This window comes from Squalius cephalus, assembly GCF_949319135.1.
Source record: "Squalius cephalus genome assembly, chromosome: 3".
Lineage (NCBI taxonomy): Eukaryota > Metazoa > Chordata > Actinopteri > Cypriniformes > Leuciscidae > Squalius > Squalius cephalus.
This window is the reverse complement of record NC_137124.1, coordinates 14,441,934-14,459,814: the sequence shown is the minus strand read 5'-3', so window position 1 is coordinate 14,459,814 and position 17,881 is coordinate 14,441,934. Positions and strand designations below refer to the sequence as shown.

At 35.4% G+C, this 17,881-nt stretch overlaps 3 protein-coding genes across 4 annotated transcripts in view; 2 read left to right on the top strand and 1 right to left on the bottom strand.

Annotated features, from left to right (window-relative positions):
• The window catches only part of sh3gl3a (SH3-domain GRB2-like 3a), a 38,458-nt gene extending 37,536 nt beyond the window's left edge, over positions 1–922 (bottom strand). Inside the window, exon 1 of one of the 2 annotated variants that reach the window (XM_079866523.1) lies at positions 691–922. In XM_079866523.1, the coding sequence (XP_079722649.1) occupies positions 691–735 (45 nt within the window). In that variant the 5' untranslated portion in view covers positions 736–922. The remainder of the gene's footprint in view (positions 1–690) is intronic. The other variant, XM_079866524.1, reaches the window with a different exon arrangement.
• Positions 923–7,790: 6,868 nt separating this feature from the next.
• On the top strand, positions 7,791–13,221 carry fth1a (ferritin, heavy polypeptide 1a). The gene is made up of 5 exons (XM_079867642.1): positions 7,791–8,090; positions 9,460–9,565; positions 9,743–9,889; positions 12,574–12,699; positions 12,790–13,221. The coding sequence occupies exons 2-5, from the start codon at positions 9,464–9,466 to the stop codon at positions 12,946–12,948; spliced, it is 534 nt and encodes a 177-aa protein (XP_079723768.1). The 5' UTR covers positions 7,791–8,090; positions 9,460–9,463; the 3' UTR covers positions 12,949–13,221.
• A 3,249-nt stretch (positions 13,222–16,470) lies between these two features.
• Positions 16,471–17,549, top strand: saa (serum amyloid A). The gene is made up of 4 exons (XM_079868030.1): positions 16,471–16,582; positions 16,726–16,821; positions 16,901–17,039; positions 17,171–17,549. The coding sequence occupies exons 2-4, from the start codon at positions 16,734–16,736 to the stop codon at positions 17,307–17,309; spliced, it is 366 nt and encodes a 121-aa protein (XP_079724156.1). The 5' UTR covers positions 16,471–16,582; positions 16,726–16,733; the 3' UTR covers positions 17,310–17,549.
• The last annotated feature ends 332 nt before the right edge of the window (positions 17,550–17,881 follow it).

Here is a 17,881-nt window from a genome sequence, read left to right as displayed (position 1 = left end):
ACAATAGCTAGTAGATATTAACAATAGGATACGCTTGTAGGACAGAATTAGTACTAGTACTGAATAAGTCTTAGTGACTACTATTAAATAGATACTAGTAATTATTGGAATAAGTAGGCTAATAGTATTTTTTTTCTTTTCTTCAAAAACTAAAACAAAAATAAACACTAGCAAGTTTTAAGGAATACATGTCCAAACGGTTTGCCATTGACCGCCTGGTCACACGTGACATCATAATAAAAAATGACATCATCATCACGCAACATGAGTCGTGATAACATCTCCACACTTCAGTTCTTGGGCATCCCCTATAGATTATGATGATTATGATAGCCATAACAATACATTAAACACTAATTAATGAACACAATTACCAGTTTCATTTAAGCAGGCCTCACAACAGCAAGCTGCGAGAGAATATGCACACTAAAAGCCGTACAGTTACATCACAATGAGCGGAGATATCAACAAAAGCGTTGATACAAATGTGACAAAGTTGGCAGAAATATTCAGATATGAAGTCAAGAGACGTTTCTGCCGCTGTGATGGGCCTCTTAAAGCACAAACCCCAACCAGACCACTTCAGATGACAATACATGAGTGCTTTCTCCACGGTCATCTGTCAAAACCCTCATAACTTGGGTATTAGACTATAACATAAACAGTGTAATAACTCGGGCGTCTCCTTACCTGACTCGCTTTGTGCAGCTGCTTCTTAAACCCCGCCACCGACATCCTCAAATAAAATGAAACACGAAGATAGATGACAATAAAATCTTCACGGGGCAAAAGATGGTGATCCAATCCTTCAAAAAATCACAAATATGAATATTTTTCAAACGCTTTCGGTTTATTTCACCGCCGCTGGAAGATGGACCTGCATTTCGCGGTGGGTTTTTTTTTTTCCTCACTAACAAGTGCTAGTCGGTTATGTTTGTTTCGAGGATTGTGATTGGCGGAGAGGCGTATACGTCACGGCAGCATCTCGGAGAACCCCTTTACGAACAAAAACACTTTATCAGGGTTTGACAGAAATAAGAGGAACCTTCAGCCGCTCGAACATCCATTCAGGGAATATGCGACGACTCTACAAACCATTCTTGGTAGGCACTGATACAGAATCCAGACTATTATGTGAATATGTGTGTAAGGAGCACAGAGAGTGTGTGTGAAACTGAGTAGTGACATTTTAGATGTCTCCCTCCCCAATCAAACACATCTTATTCAACTCATCAGCCTAAGATAAGAGAGACATAAAAAAGTGCAGTGGGGTTATTACTCCAGGGAGCCACTGATTTATTGAATTCGAGTACCGGTACCCGCAGAGCATTAACAGCGATCCGCTGCCCCCTGGTGGCACTTCATGAACCCTACCGAGAGAACACACTGTGCTGTGTGAAGTCTGTAACTAAAGTGGGATGAGAGAAAATCAGTCGTGATGAAAAGATATTGGTAACACTTTACAACAAGGTTAATTAGTTAGCATTAGTTAACTAACTTAGTTAACATGAACTAAGAATGAACAATACTTCTACATCATTTATTAATCTAAATATTAACTTCAACATTTACTAATACGTTATTAAAATCAGTTGTATTTGTTAACATTATTTAATGCACTGTGAACTAACATGAACAAACAATGAACAATTGTATTTTTATTACGTTAACAACGATTAACAAATACTGTAACAAATGTATTTCTCATTGTTAGTTGTTAGTTAATACATTTACTAATGTTAACTAATGAACCTTAATGTAAAATTAAGATGTTCAATTCTGAATTAGACTTTTGAATATAGTTACTGTAGCTTCCCTTTGAATCTTCGTTTCTGTTGAATTTCTGAATTAGTTCAGGCAAGTTTTAAAATGTACATCCTCTCTATTTGATTGCTGAAATTGACCTTGGTATTGTTATTTTAATGTTGCAAAGCGTTTCACTGTTCTGACATTGGAAGCGTCTGTTGTATTGTGGTACGATTTGAATGTAATTTCGATGCTTGATGTGAATGTGCTGAGTGGTGCATGGATGACGACTGTTTTCGTCATTGATAATACTAATAGCCTAATGTTTCTTGAGCAGCAAATCAGCATATTAGAGTGATTTCTGAAGGATCACGTGACACTGAAGACTGGAGTAGCCTAATGATGCTGAACATTCAGCTTTGACGTCACGGAAATCATTTACATTTTAAAATGTATTCAAATTGAAAACAGTTATGCATAGCCTATTAACTTTTGGCGCTCTAGATGTTAATAAACAAAACTGCATGCGCCTTGCGGAAGAACATTGTAGCCGGAGCTACTTCTCTCTCAGGTACTGGCCTACTCAGGATTAGATAAAAACACGGGTTGGAATACATTGTGAACAAAAATAGTTGCATAGTGTACCTTTAAATTTGTAATGATATTTCACAACATTAGTGTTTTTACTGTATTTTTCTTTATCAAATAAATGCAGCCTTGGTCTGACTTCCAGCCACCTTAGATGAAATCAACCGAAGATAAAAGAAGACATTTATCACATATTGTGTTTGTCACCATTGTTGAGGTTCATATGCTGATTCTTGGTGTGTGTGTGAGTGTGTGAGTGTGTGAGTGAGTGAGTGAGTGAGTGAGTGAGTGAGTGAGTGTGTGAGTGTGTGAGTGAGTGTGTGAGTGTGTGAGTGTGTGAGTGTGTGAGAGTGTGAGAGTGTGAGAGTGTGAGAGTGTGAGAGAGAACTTCCGGTATCTTGAGATGTTTTGTGAATAGCATATATTTAAAACCCAAATTACTGATAATGTCACAACTGAACATCATGCTGTAAAATCACTGGACTACTTCAATCAATAAGGTGAAATCTATAACACCTCTCCATAATCAGAGAATAGACTCTGGCCAAAAAGCCACTAGATGCACAACCATCAACGCCTGATCATATTTTTCCTTGGCTTTTATTGCCATAACAAATTTATCTTATGGACATGTCACATGGTTATAGCAGCCAGATAAAAAATTATAATGTTAAATAAATCAAGAGTCAAGACCCCAACTAAAGCAAACACTGATCACGATCATGGTAACTAAATATTTTCAATAAATCATCAACATCTAAAACCTCTGTTATTTCTCATTCTGATTATGACAGATATAACATTTATCTGGTTAGTAATTAGTGAAGCTGGTCATGCTGTTTGTGGAGTTGTTTAATCCTCCTCTGCTGAGATCTTCACACATTTAATGTCTTCTTTTATCTTCAGTTGATTTCCTCTAAGGCTGTGGCAGGAAGTCACTTGTTTACTGTAAAATATCACAGTCAGATTTACCAAACAAAATTCTAAAATTCTGTGAATTACTTTATTTGATTTGATGTGTTTTTGCACATAATTATATAGTGGAGATCTGTTAGTGTTTAATGGTCTGTTGGGATTTAAAGGGTTTTTGTTGAGTTTTGTGGGCCACCATTGTGCTGAAGAGTAGAGCCTGTGCTTATGTCCAGGATGAGCAGAGAAACACTGATGATATGCTGTGTGTTGCTTTCTTTAAAGGCAGTGACTGTGTAGTTGCTGATGCATTGATGATCTTTTTGTTAAGTTCTTCAACTTCAACATGTGTGCTGTTGATATAACTAGCAGGATTTAGTATCAATTTAAGTATTTTTCTTAGTGTACTCAAATGAAATAAGCTCACAGTATAATTATTTAATGGCAATTGACCAATCAATTTCCTCAAATGAAATGAGTTATCTCAGTTAATTCAGTGCATTATTAATAACAGTAACATACTTTAAAGATTACAGTAAAGAACTGTAAATTCACAGCTGCTAGTTGTGCTGCTTTTACAGGTGTGCTGTAAAATTTTACTGTATAATTGTAGATTATGTTTTACAGTACTCTTGTAAATTTACAGGCTTACTGGCAACCAAAATTTCCAGTAAGTTGCTGTAATTTTACAGCCATTTTATTTTACAGCGTAAGAGACTTCTTTCAAAAACAGTAAAAAAAATCTTAGGCTATATATATACACTCAAACCAAAAATTACATATTATACCTAAAAATTCTTCATACAGTGGATACCAGTAAAATGTATAAATATTTGGGACCAAAAATTATTCAGACACTTTTTGACCTGACCATGTTTTGCTTAAGTGTTTTTTCTTTAATTGCTAATGCGACCTTTTTACACCACAGACTGAACTAAATTAAGCATTGCTTAGTAATTGGTTGACCTAAATTGGTATTATCTAATTGTACTTAAATTAAACAGCTGACAGCGATTCAACCTAATTGATCTGTGAGACAGTCTAACAGAAGGATGACCAAAACCAGTGAAATATATATATATATATATATATAATGTATATTTTTTATAGAGTAGGCATATCTATTAAATAAAGTAGGCCTATCTATCTATCTATCTATCCATCCATCTATCTATCTATCTATCTATCTATCTATCTATCTATCTATCTATCTATCTATCTATCTATCTATCTATCTATCTATCTATCTATCTATCTATCTATCTATCTATCTATCTATCTATCTATCTATCTATCTATCTATCTATCTATCTATCTATCTATCAGTCTGTCTGTTCAAAGTGAAAGTTATTTTTGAGAATGTGACTTTTTCTAGCCTTATACTTCTAGCCTGCAGCTTCATAAGTTCACCACTAGATGTCGTACATATAGTACTACAATAATAGTTCTCTAGTAGGCTAACTATTATTCTTAATGGTTTTCTGTCTGTCTCTTTTTCCCATATTCATCAGCTCTGCCCTTGTGTAAAATATTGTGTGTTTAATTTTAATGCTAATTCATTCATATGTAACACAGCATGATCCTTCATTTTATCAACAATTTATTTGTACTTTATATTGGCCATTAGTGGTTGCCCTGCTCTTTATCAGTACTGGTAGCCTATCTATAGGGCATTGAAAAACATATTAGTCAGTCATTAAAAAAAGTTCACTTTGTTGGATGAAAGTTATCTGCATTGTGAAAAGACCCATATATTGTGTTGTTTTTTTTTTGTTTTTTTACCTTTTTGAAGAAAGTATAAGTATAAGAAAGTTAAGTGGCATTTAGTGAAAACTAAAAAGTAGGTTGCTTTTGCCATGCAATTATACAACCTGGATTAGGATTTAGGCACCAAAGGAGCGGCTAGAATAGGGTTGTGCTGTCCCAGGATTTCCCAGGGCTGCATGTTCAGGAGTACAGGATGAATAACATTGCTGTTTTCTCCAAGATCCACAAAATATTGCCCCTCATAGAAAGTTTAGTGGCCCAGAGATGAAAGTCCAGCCACTATTGTCTCACGCTGCTGCTTTTGTGTAGCTTTTTTGTTTGGAACAGAAAAATCCCCAGTGAAAACGTAGAAACCTTTAAAACCAGTCCATGAATAACTGCGAATGACTTACTGTAATTGAGTTTATCTACACTACTACTTGTAGTTGTTTTGAAATAAATTTGAATTAAATAGTATTTGCAAATGCAATCAATGTCTTAGGCCTAATAGTTAATAGTTTCATAGTTTTGCTGTTTGTGGTTATAGTCGATTCCGTAACATGCTGTGTTAATCGCACAATGAAACAAATCTAAAATGAATAGTTTTTATTAACAAATCAAAATAAACAGTATATAATGCAGAGTATATAAACAGAGTATAATGACTCTCTATTTGCTCTGCTTATTTCTAAATCTTTGCAAAAATGTATCTCATGCACAATGAGTATTTGTATATTTATTAAATAATTATAGCTTTAAAAGGATTCATTATTCCTTAGTGAAACCATTGGTTTCATTAAATGTAATCCTTTTGTAAATACTTCTAATTTCCCAGTCCTTTATGGAAGGCGGTGCCATGAATAGTGAGAAAAATATAATATATGATCTCAATTATATATAATGAGATGATGTTACCCTTGCATCAATTATGTTTGTTTAGCGATCACACCTTAAAATTATCCACTTTTACTACTTCAAAAAAACAATTTGGTGTGAATTAGAAAACCTGTCCTGTTATGTTTTACTAATGACCGACCTAAAATGCTTTGTCGACTCTTTATCATTTTATCCTTCACTACAAGACAGTACGATCTGTGACTTCTGGGATTGTGAAAGATTGGTAAAAGGACCTTTGCTCAAGCTAAATTTCTTTTTACTACACAAGGGAATATATGAAGATGCTACAAATATGCAGGAGGGTAAAAAGTACAGGTTATTTGTTTCTTTGATTTCTTTTTTTAATAATAATAATAATAATTTAGGCTAATAGTTCCCTTAACTGTAGTTCAATTGCCACTTGCATCTCTGACTCAGACATTACTGTTACACAACAGAATGTTCCACAACATTAACAAGTTCTGGAAAACCTTGGTATCCACCATACGTCATATTCTACATATTATTGAGTGCGAAACTGGATTGACCAATGTAAGGAATGAATAAGTGATAGTTTGGATAGTCAGCACTTTATAATATCACGTTTCCAGTGGCCATGCAGAGATCATGTGATATGATCATATGATCCACTATACTGTTATCATCTTACAACATTGTTTTGGCACAATAAAAGTTATGGCACATATTTAATGGCACATAAAAGTGCCAATGCCCGATAAAGATACTTATAATGTTACAAAAGATTTCTCTTTAATAATAAATGCTCTTCTTCTGAACTTCTGAATGGTTTCCACAAAAATATAAAGCAGCACAACTGCTTTCCACATTGATAATAATACTAATAATAAACATTTCTTAAACAAATCAGCTATTGGAATGATTTCTGAAGGATTGTGTGACAATGAAGACTGTAATGATGCTGAAATATGTCAAATGTTCTTCACTCAAAAAAACAAAACAAAAAAGGTTGTTAAGAATTGATCACTAAAAGGTTCCTGTTCCTCATGGCATCACTGGGGAAAAAAACCTTTTGCGACCTTTATTTCCAAGAGTTTATATTGAAAACATTGTGATGTATACAAGTTATTTTTCAGGCATGAAATCAGAGGGTTTTTTTCTCTATTGCGCAAAAAAGCCCTATAATCCGATGAACATGACTGTTGTTGAGTCAGCGGGATACTCAGATACTCCTGACATCCTGTGTAGCATCAAGCTATTGATTCCAAACCTCTTATTATATACCACTAACACGTACAATACTGAAGCGTCTAGACATTTTTCCTTCCCCTGTATGTTTAAAAGGACTGCAATTTTTGGGCATTTTAATACCCAGCACTTCCGAAGCATGTCATTAATGCTTCTGAAATATAGGCACTAGCGAAAAGGAAAACTCTAATTATTGTATAGAAACTTTTGGACTCCTCTTGTTACTGCATGTTTATAATATTGGATATCAGAATTTAACTTTAACTTTGATTTGAACTTAAATTTGGGGGGCACGAGAACTTTAGATAAAAAGTATTGTGAAGAAGTTTTCACTGTTTTAATAAAATATGAGAGGTTAAATGAAAAAAATATGAATTGTTTTTACTCTGTAAAACAGTTATAGGAATAATAATATCTTAAAAAGCAAATTTGTAGTGCCTTGAATCTCTAAGGAATGTAATTTTGAGGGGGATTTTTTTATATAGTTTTTGTAATTATTTATTTTAGATTATGATATTCTCTATATTGTAGATTATATATAGGCCTATATAATCTACAACATAGAGAATATTATAATAATATATATATGTCTATTTGTTTTTGTTTTTTTTAGTTGTTATATATGAATGTTTTTCACATTTGTCTTGCCTGGCTTTATTTCGGGAGGGATCCTGTGACTCGTACGTGTTGCGTCATTCAATGACTCAATGCTGTACGTCATACAAATACTCCTGCGCCACTGCACTTGAGTTCATAATCGTTTCAGCCACGAGGACGGACTGAAGGTTACCTGCTTCAACAGTGCTTGAACGGCAACCGAAATTCTGTCTTTTCGCTCTACCATCAACCAACTTCTTTGATTCCACTCATTTTGTTTTCGGTCAAAATCGAAATTTGTTTTTAAGACGCTTGCTTTAAAAAAGAAAATCTACGCGAACCAGCGTCGTTGACCATCTTTACAAATAGCACCATTTAAAAGCAGTAAAACCTACTAAAAGGTAAGTCTTCCATCAGAATCAACACATTTATTCATATATTCAATTCAAATTGTTTATTTTTGTTTTGATACACGAATAGCCTAACTCGCTTTGCATAGAGATTGCTGCATCCATCACTAGCGAGCGTTGTGCCAAGGCGCCATCTTTGTTTTTTGTTTTGTTTTTTATCGGTTTAGTCATGCATGGAAAAAAGAATTTAATGAAAAAAACTGGATTGACTTCGACTGCCTAATTGTCGTTCATTTGAATTGATGTAATGTTTGTAAAGGCCACAGTATTCTCAAATGGCCGCCCCGTCTATATGACTCCTAATGCATTTTTATAGTGTTAAGTAACCATTTTGCGTTTGGTATCGCGTGTGTATAGATTGGATTTGGAGCATTTTTGTTATATTCGCCAAAAATATTCAATAACATCGAGCAATTTCTTTAAAAATGGTGACGCTACGTTTCCAATAAAAGCGGGTGGGGGGACTTCAGTGTCCCAATGTGTAACGTTACAACGTTAAATAATTGTACACGATAATATATTGCACGCACGTCTTCTGGCGAAAGAATTGATTAAATGTTTGCTAACTTTGGGCATTTTTTTTCTAAATAAAAATTAAAAAGCTGTAATTTCACAGTTCGTTTTTGCGTGCTTAACCGCTGTTTTCGATAGTTGCGTCACAATCTTTTGTTTTCACGGCTAAAATGTAATTATTGAGGAATTGGGCGCTGCTCTTTTGATGCAATGAAAGTGGATGGGGACTGGCGTTGTTACCATCCAAAACGCTCAGAAAATCGTTTGACGCCGTTCCAACAGGTTTGGTTTAATGTTCCCAGGTTACAAAGGGTTTTTCCTAATCCTTTATTTAGTAAACAGACTTCGAGATTGTCTAGTATTTTGTTGAATATGTTGTATGAGGAGTAACCCTTGGCCAAATTTCAGATGCGTTCATTCTCAAGATGTTTTTCAATGGTGTCATAATTATAGGTGAGTTAATTATAGATTAGACTATGTACATTGGCCAGATCTCTTGAGTAGGTGAGACTGGACCAACAGGCCAAACCTTGAGTAGAATTATCTGTGTCATGCACTCATGTGCTTTTCCTCATAACAAATAAATAAGAGGGCTAAAGATTAACACCACCTGTCCTGAGAATGTATTAAATTTCATACAGCATCTTACAGAGTTGTGTGACTTAAACACCTGCTGCCGTGCCTGGAACTGACAATAGACCCTATTATTAGTGGGTTTGCGGTGAGCAACGATGTGTGGTAATGCAGAAGTTGATGATGGCGAGACTACAATGTGTTCGTTAATAACAGGGATGTCAATTTTATCTTCTACAATCGAAAGATTTAGTCTCTGTGTCCTCTCTTACAGAAACATGAGCTCTCAGGTGCGACAGAACTTCGAGGAGGCCTGCGAGGCGGCCATCAACCGCCAGATCAACATGGAGCTGTATGCGTCCTACGTCTACCTTTCTATGGTGAGAGTCTAAGGCCATTACAACATTCCATTCCAAGTATAGTGTTCTAGGTGAAAGGGATGGTGGGAAGGAGCATTGAGTTCAGTATTTGAGTGAACTTTGCTTTAAAGTTTGGTCAATGATTCATTTCCTTTATTGCTAATTGTCTTTTCTGATGATTTCATTTCTCTCATGCAGTCATACTACTTCGACCGAGATGATCAGGCTCTGAACAACTTTGCAAAGTTTTTCCGCCATCAGTCCCAAGAAGAGCGCGAACATGCTGAGAAACTGATGAAGTTTCAGAACCAGAGGGGAGGGAGGATCTTTCTGCAGGACGTGAAGGTACGTCTGTGTGTTCACGTGATAGCATTACAGTTTGGCAGGACACAGAGATAGAGGAGTGAGTCGGGGTGGGGTTCTTATCTTTAACCGACACTGACTAAATTTCAACTGACAGTAGGCATGTTTATTAAGATGCGCTTTGCCATCGTGAGAGATTAAAAAGCATGGTGGGCAACCACAAATGCTCTTTGGACCAGGCGCTGTTACGTTATATTGTGTGATCGGTACAGATTTTGCAATAACACTTTATGATAATTGCATGAGTTGGAAACTGATTTATCAGTTTCATTGGTAATGCAAAAATGGTTAGTTCACGTGAAATGCTTTTAGGAAGTTGGCTTGGCTTCTGACTAATTGCAATCATAAGTTTAAACCACATTTTGTCTATTGTTTTATCTATATTTGTAAAGCTGTAACAAACAATTATTTTGATAATCTGTTGATTTATTTCTTCGATTAATCAGATGAAAAAAGCTTACTTAAATGATTTAGATTGACCTTAATTAATAATTAGAAAAAGACTGATTTTAAAATTAGAGATGCACCGATTGATCGGCTGGTGACCGGAATTGGCCGATTTTCACGTGATCGGCCATGACCGGCGACCGGCCGGTCAGTCTGACATATGCCGATTGTATGCCGGACCGGTCAAATGCACTCGGGCGCCGCATGATTCACCTTTTGAGCTGTATGGTCTCATATATGGGATTTTATTTCTGCGCCCCTGAGAGTACAGCGCCACATTTAGAATGTTCAGTGACGTCGCGTAACTGCCAGATTCAAACTGTGCTTTCGCGCGTTGGCTGGCGCTGAGCCAGAGTCGGACGCGTTCAGCGCTGTCATATATCACAACTAAGCAGTGTTTTCAGCCTCATAATGTTTATTTTAGGTTTCAGATATTTAAATACACATAAACACGATTAAAACAATACATTAGGAGTTTGTAAAATACACACTAATGTCTGTGGAAGCAGCAATAATCTATTCAAATATAATTTGCCGACATGTGTTATTCATATCAGATAAACATAGTGGAAGTAACTATAAAGTTTACTCTATTCTTCTCAGTTCACCGGCCACTTTCTTGCATTTATTTCGGGAGAAACTGATGAATTCACGTGCTGTAAATCCGACTGACAGGACAACATTGTGGCGCCGGTTTTTAACGACCAAACACACTCACACGTAACGTTATTTGAGAATCGGAATATCAGATAGGCTAGTTGATGACATGGTAAGTAAGTTTGCGAATATTTTGAATAAAAAAGGAAAAGCGAAATAAAAGCGACACATCTGTCATACAGTATTATTGTGGCTGCGCGTATCGCGTGACGCGTCCGATGGAAACATTAAAGGGAACGTTCGCCTTGAAAAAACTCACTCGGGGGGTGGGGGGAGGGGGTGTCAGTTAGAATATTTTAAATATTACTTGAAAGGGTTAAAGTAAAGATGGAAAATAAATATTTGTGTGTGCTGTAAAGTGATTAGAAAAAAATTAAATCGGAATCGGCTAAAATCGGTATCGGCAGGTCAAACTCAATGAAAAATCGGAAATCGGAATCGGCCTAGAAAACTGTAATCGGTGCATCTCTATTTAAAATCATCCATTATCCAATCCATTATCTACAAAATTTTCACATCCTGCTCAGTGTTTTCCTCAAAGCAATGTGCAATTTAAAGGTAGGGATGCACAGTATATTGGCCACCATACCGGCCGATATTTGTTCATTTTAATGTTTCATGTAATGTTATGTAATGAAAATTTGGCCGATATATTAAAGCTGATAAATAATGGATTATTTCTTTCAGCAGAGACACTTCAGATGTGCACTGTTCACCATGATGGATTTGAATTGCTTTAAATATGATTTAAATCACTTCAAAAAGAAAAATACAGTTAAATGCAACGCATGCATCACAAGTCTGTCATATAGCCTACATGAAATTGTAATGAGAACATTATAATTGTGTGCTTGGGACATGGCCTTAAATGGTGAGACTTTTTTTCTTTTTTGTAATCAGGCTCTCAAATTATATAAAAATTGATTTATCGGCTAATATATCGGTTATCGGCTTTCAAACATAAAGAATTATCAGTTATTGGTATCGACCAAAATTTTCAAATCAGTGCATCCCAAATTTGAAAGCAATGAAAACAAATATAGGCAATGTACAATTAAACATTTTGTGAGCTTGCAGGCACTTCATTTTGTTTGTGAAGATTCGCATCACTTGCTGACTGTTGCGAAATGAAATTACTCGCGTGACTTCCTAACATGTATAGATAAGGATACAACTGTACAATGTTAGGTATGCTGACTATGCTCTGAGAAAAATGCATCTCAATGCATCCGTCCAAGCAACATTTTCTCAATTAGAAAGAGTGTCACGTAAGACCTACAATCCAAACTTTCCCGCAAATTTGACCTAAAACTTGTTAGAATGTATTAAAGGACGTTTTAGGCATTATATATTTGCATCTAACAAGTTCCAATAAAAATATAAAATTAAATTAAATGAGACCATGTATTTCTCTGGGTTATGTAAAAATATGCATTGCTTTTTTTAAATGCATGAATTAACATCAAAAAATATATTTTATTGTGATGCTATTGCTGGGTTACTACATTTATGTTCTGTAATATAAGATTTTGCTCATGCCACTTAATCTTTATGTATGACAGAAGCCAGAAAAGGATGAGTGGGGAAGCGGCGTGGAAGCGCTGGAATGTGCCCTGCAGCTGGAGAAGAGCGTCAATCACTCCCTCCTGGAGCTGCATAAACTGGCCTCTCAGCACAACGACCCTCACGTGAGTGTGACACCTCAGAAACCAATGCATAATGACCATTTCAATCACAAACTAAACCTAATCCAAACGCACCCTTTTTGTTTCTTGCAGATGTGCGATTTCATTGAGACACACTACTTGGACGAGCAGGTGAAGTCCATCAAAGAACTGGGCGACTGGGTGACCAACCTGCGCCGCATGGGCGCCCCCCAAAACGGCATGGCAGAGTACATGTTCGACAAGCTCACACTTGGCAAGGAGAGCAGCTAAACGCCCTGATTCCTTTGCTAATTAGTTTTGCTATATGCCCTACATGCCATTAAACTTTATTTTATGTTGTTTGACTGACTGGTCAACCTGTGTGTCCAGTTATTTAAGCAGAAAAACCTCTAAGCTTGTTTTGCTCCATAATGCTTTGCTGTTTAAAGTTGCACGTCTCATAAGCCATTGCTGTCTATATCTGTCTCCTACCTGCATGTGCTGTGTGATTCGTCAATGAAATTATGCTCCATATCAATAAAACAGAAACCTCTGGGATCTGAACTTGACTTGTGACTTGTTTCCAGGCTTTGATTTGAGCCCTTTGTGAGCTTGTTTGAGGGGGTTGTTTATGGAAATAAATGCAATTTATTTAAACTTGAATTAGTTTTCATTGCATATTTGAATCTATATTGAGTTATGGTCTGAGAGCAGGAGTTGTAAATAGTGAGTGATAAAGTAGTTTAAAAAAAAGTTTTAGTGACAGTTAAATTTGTTTGTCCTGTACAGTAAGAACCAAAAAGTTAATTTCTTCTGGTTTTGGGCTCCATATGCATTACTGTTCAAAAGGCTGCATTTATTTGATTAATAATATTAGTTATTTAGTAGTATTGCTATTGAATAACCTCTACATTTGAATATATTACTCTTCAGTGTCACATGATCCTTCAGTCACTTTACATCTACTTAATACATCCTTGCAGAAAAGTATTACTGACCTCAAACTTTTGAATGCTAGTGTAGGTTGACCATAAATAAACCAGAATTATTTTCATAGCTGTAGCAGTATCTTCCTTTCAGTTTACTCCTGTGTGGGTTTGGGTTTTCTACACGTCACAATGTGACTCATAATTTCCAAACTGTTGCATCAAGTTTTAATTTTTTTATGGCTAATCCAGTGATTAAGGTTTGATGGTATTTGATGGTGATAAATGTGACCAAAGTCGTCACAGTATTAGAGTAGACTTGCATTGATGCCAGTGAATCTAGACACCCATCTGATCCAATGTTGTTTCAGTCCATTACAACACTGAGTTTATTGAAGCCACTTATATTACATTTAGGCCTGGTTTCACAGACAGGTCTTAGATTAATCCAGGATTAGGCCTTAGTTCAGTTAGGACATATAAACAGCTTTTATAAACACGCCTTAAAAAAAAAAGAGCATTACTGGCATCCATCTTGAGACAAAACAATGACGAGACATATTTTAAGATATGTCACTGCAAGTTGCTTTCAGTTAAAACCGCTCAAACATGCATTTTAGTCTGGGATATTATGCCTTGTCTGTGAAACTAGTGCTATAGCAGTGTTGAAAGTGTTAATATTTCAGCCAGATCTGACATCTAATGTCTGTAGTCATTACATCAAAAGAACAAAAGTGGTTGAGAAGGAAATAAAAACGGGCTACTTCTCTTTTCATAAGAAGCAGGTTTTATATAACCTGAGTATACACTTCCTCTTCTATCAACTGTCATTGATATAAAAAGTAAACGATGCATTTATATCATGTAGAAAAAAGAACGAGCGGTTTCTGCAGGCCAAAACTGACACAAATTTTCCATTTGAAAGTGTTTCAGTTCATTGTGTACTTCTTTTGTTCCAATACAAATGATTAATTTTAAACCATTGCTACCTTAATTGTCAATTTCTGGCTTGAACTAGTCAGTGTTTATTCATTCATTCAAATTAAAAGCTAATCACATGATGAATCCCATTTAGTGACTAAGAACCTTTGAACGCGAAGTACAAGACTAAACATGACTGAATAATGAATTCATAATCCAGATTGTCAACAAAATAGATATGCGGAAGGCAGCATTAGAACGTGGTGAAACAAGAACAAGAGTTTGATCCAAACCTGTATTGCGTCTATGTGCTTGTCAAGATGATCTTGCTAAAAAAAAAAAAAACTAAAAAAACTGCATGTCATCGTGAGCCCTGCTTTGTTACACTGATTATATATGCAAACTATTTTTACGCTCATTCTAACAGACAGGTTAGTGTCTTAGGCTACTTTTAAGGCCATGCACATGCAGGAGGGAATAGCAGATTAAAGTATTGGTTGGTTAAAGTATATATAAACTATACAATTCTGTTTTTGGATTTACCAATTTATCAATTTACTCATACTCATTTTTTTTAAAAGAAATTACAACTTTTTTATGAATTATAAATATTCTATGCATAAACGCTGTTGCATCATAGAATCCTGATTTTTTTTTTTTTTTTATCATGGTTTCCAATAAAATATTAAGCTGCACAACTGTTTTCAGCATTGATAATAATAAGAAATGTTTCTTGAGCAGCAAATCATATCATTTAAGAATGATTTCTGAAGGATCATGTGACACTGAAGACTGGAGTAAATATTGGAGTAAATATAAAAATTGGTGAGCATAGACTTTAAAAAAAAAAAAAAAAAAGTATGACGACCCCAAATTTTAGTAGTGTAAATAATTAATGAAATCTGATACATTTTAGAAAATGTTTTGAAAATTCGTTTTTAGAATGATAGTTCTTGTTAGGGGATTTTTTTTTAAAATACCTCTTTTGTACAATATTCTTTGTCATGCATTCTCATTTTCATTTCTGTTTTGGTAACTGGAAACTAAACATGTGAGCTGTTGTACGCTTGTGAGTTTAAGAGTCTGAATTTGTAGTTTAGCTAATAATTGATTTATTATCTGACAAAACAATCTTATAAGGTCATAGCCCACTTCTCCGTGTGTGGGTCAACTTTATCAGTTGCAGGTATAATGAAGATTTCAATGCTTTTGCTTTCAGATTTAAAAAATCACACACACACACACACACACACACACACACACACACACACACACACACACACACACACACACACACACACACACACACCTTATTTACATGTGCAGACATCTGGACTTTCCTTCTCCCGGAATGACCCTTATAAAGATGATTCAACAGCCATGAGAGCTGGAAGTGACAACAGTAAAGAAGTGAAACTGAAATTATTTGCATGAATTTTAAACTTCAGTCAGAAGTTTACTAAAAATAATAGTTTTTTTCTGTAAAAAAAAAATTACAAAAAAAATGTATATTTCTAATATTTATATTAAGTTGAATTACGTTACATATTTTTATAAGCACTTTATACCACAAAACTAATGCATTTCTGCCACACTACACTTCCTTTGCATGCATTTAATTACGGTTTCATTTAGTAATGTACATCTAACTATAAAGGTTGCACAATTTGCAGTGTCAATATTTTTTACGAATTACAATTGTATACCACAAAACTATTTGCTTTCTGCCATACACACTTCTTTTGCATGTTTTAAATTATTCTTTATTAATAATAATAATAATAAGAAGAAGACGTATTACATTTTTATGGTTTCATTTTGTATTGTACATCTCAGTATGAAAATTACAAAGTTTGGAGAGTTGCATCGCAAAATGCTTTGTCTTCTGACGCAATATCTGAAATAACAACAGTTATATTTCATAAATTCTGACTTTCCCAGAATTAGAGCTGTCAGATTTTCCTAATGCAATCTGGCGCATCACAGTTGGGAAAATCCATGCCCAGCCCAGTCCGAGCCTTATAAAAATGGAGCTGGCTGCATGAAGACATGATGTGACTGAACTGAGCAAACCAAAGGTAAGAGACTGACTACACTCACCTCTATATTAATGCAAATCTAATGTCTATGTACAGGGATCACACTTCTCTTTGAGTGTACGAAAAGTTGCTAAGGATAAAAGCATTTTCTAAGGATTGTCCAAATATGTTTATGTGTTCAGTTCTAATCATGAAGCTCATTCTTGCTGTGCTGGTGGTGTTTTTGGTGGTTGGGACCCAGGCGCAGTGGTACCGCTTCCCAGAAGAAGCCGCTCGAGGTCACTTATTTTTCCTTTAATAGCACTAAGTTGAGTCAAACTGTAGGCATATTTGAACCATTTTCATTGTGTCTCGTAGGTGGGGGGGACATGTGGCGAGCCTACAGGGATATGAGGCAGGCCAACTGGAAGAACTCAGACAAGTATTTCCATGCACGTGGGAACTATGATGCTGCAAAAAGAGGCCCGGGAGGCAGATGGGCAGCCAAAGTCATCAGGCACGTACAAAATCATACTAACTGTGGCAGATTTGATTACTCGATTCCTGATAAGCACTTAGTTTAATTAAAATGGGTGTTTAAATGATTTTGGGGAATTTCGAATCATGATATGTTAATGATGTGTGCAGTGATGGAAGAGAGGCTGTGCAGGCTCTCAGTCGCCGCGGCAACTCTGATTCTGCAGCTGACCAGGCGGCCAATCGCTGGGGGCGTAACGGTGGAAACCCCAACCGCTACAGACCCAACGGCCTTCCCAGGAAGTACTGAAAACAGAAAAGCTCTCAAATCATCAGTGCCTCCAGGATCTTTTTTTTGCTCTAAAATTGCTTGGTTAAATTTTGCATAACAAATATTAAACTAACACTCTCTTTTTACATCTTGACGATTATCATTCATTAAATCTGCATTTATGACAACAAAAATGTAATCTTTAATGTCACTTGACTGTTTTGAGCATCATTTAGTCTATGTAACATGTTTTAGCGTCTGATTAAAGAATGCAACTTATTCATGTGTATGTCTATTTTCATTGTTGTTGTTTTGTTTTTTTAATTTGCATTTAACAGTACACTGTAAAAGAATATATGATTGATAAGTTATGACAACAAATGTTTTTACATTGCTTTAACTCATCAAAATAAGTTTTTAACTTATACAAGATCAACTCATTTTTTAAACTCAGTTTAATATAGTTTAAGTTGAAATGAATTAAACATAACATGATAACAAGTTGAGTGTACTTAAAAATTTAAGTCAGCAACTTTTTTTTAGAGTAATACGTATGACATAAATACAAATTTGTCCTCAAAAATGGTAGACACACACAGCCATGAGAGCTG

What these genes read in the sequence shown, in the direction of transcription:
- fth1a (XM_079867642.1), top strand. Translation starts at nt 9,464, where the DNA reads ATGAGCTCTCAGGTGCGACAGAACTTCGAGGAGGCCTGCGAGGCGGCC. An exon ending in CCTACGTCTACCTTTCTATG is followed by an intron (nt 9,566 to 9,742) that starts GTGAGAGTCTAA and finishes TCTCTCATGCAG; the next exon opens with TCATACTACTTCGACCGAGA. An exon ending in CTCAGCACAACGACCCTCAC is followed by an intron (nt 12,700 to 12,789) that starts GTGAGTGTGACA and finishes TGTTTCTTGCAG; the next exon opens with ATGTGCGATTTCATTGAGAC.
- saa (XM_079868030.1), top strand. Translation starts at nt 16,734, where the DNA reads ATGAAGCTCATTCTTGCTGTGCTGGTGGTGTTTTTGGTGGTTGGGACC. An exon ending in CCCAGAAGAAGCCGCTCGAG is followed by an intron (nt 16,822 to 16,900) that starts GTCACTTATTTT and finishes TGTGTCTCGTAG; the next exon opens with GTGGGGGGGACATGTGGCGA. An exon ending in TGGGCAGCCAAAGTCATCAG is followed by an intron (nt 17,040 to 17,170) that starts GCACGTACAAAA and finishes TGATGTGTGCAG; the next exon opens with TGATGGAAGAGAGGCTGTGC.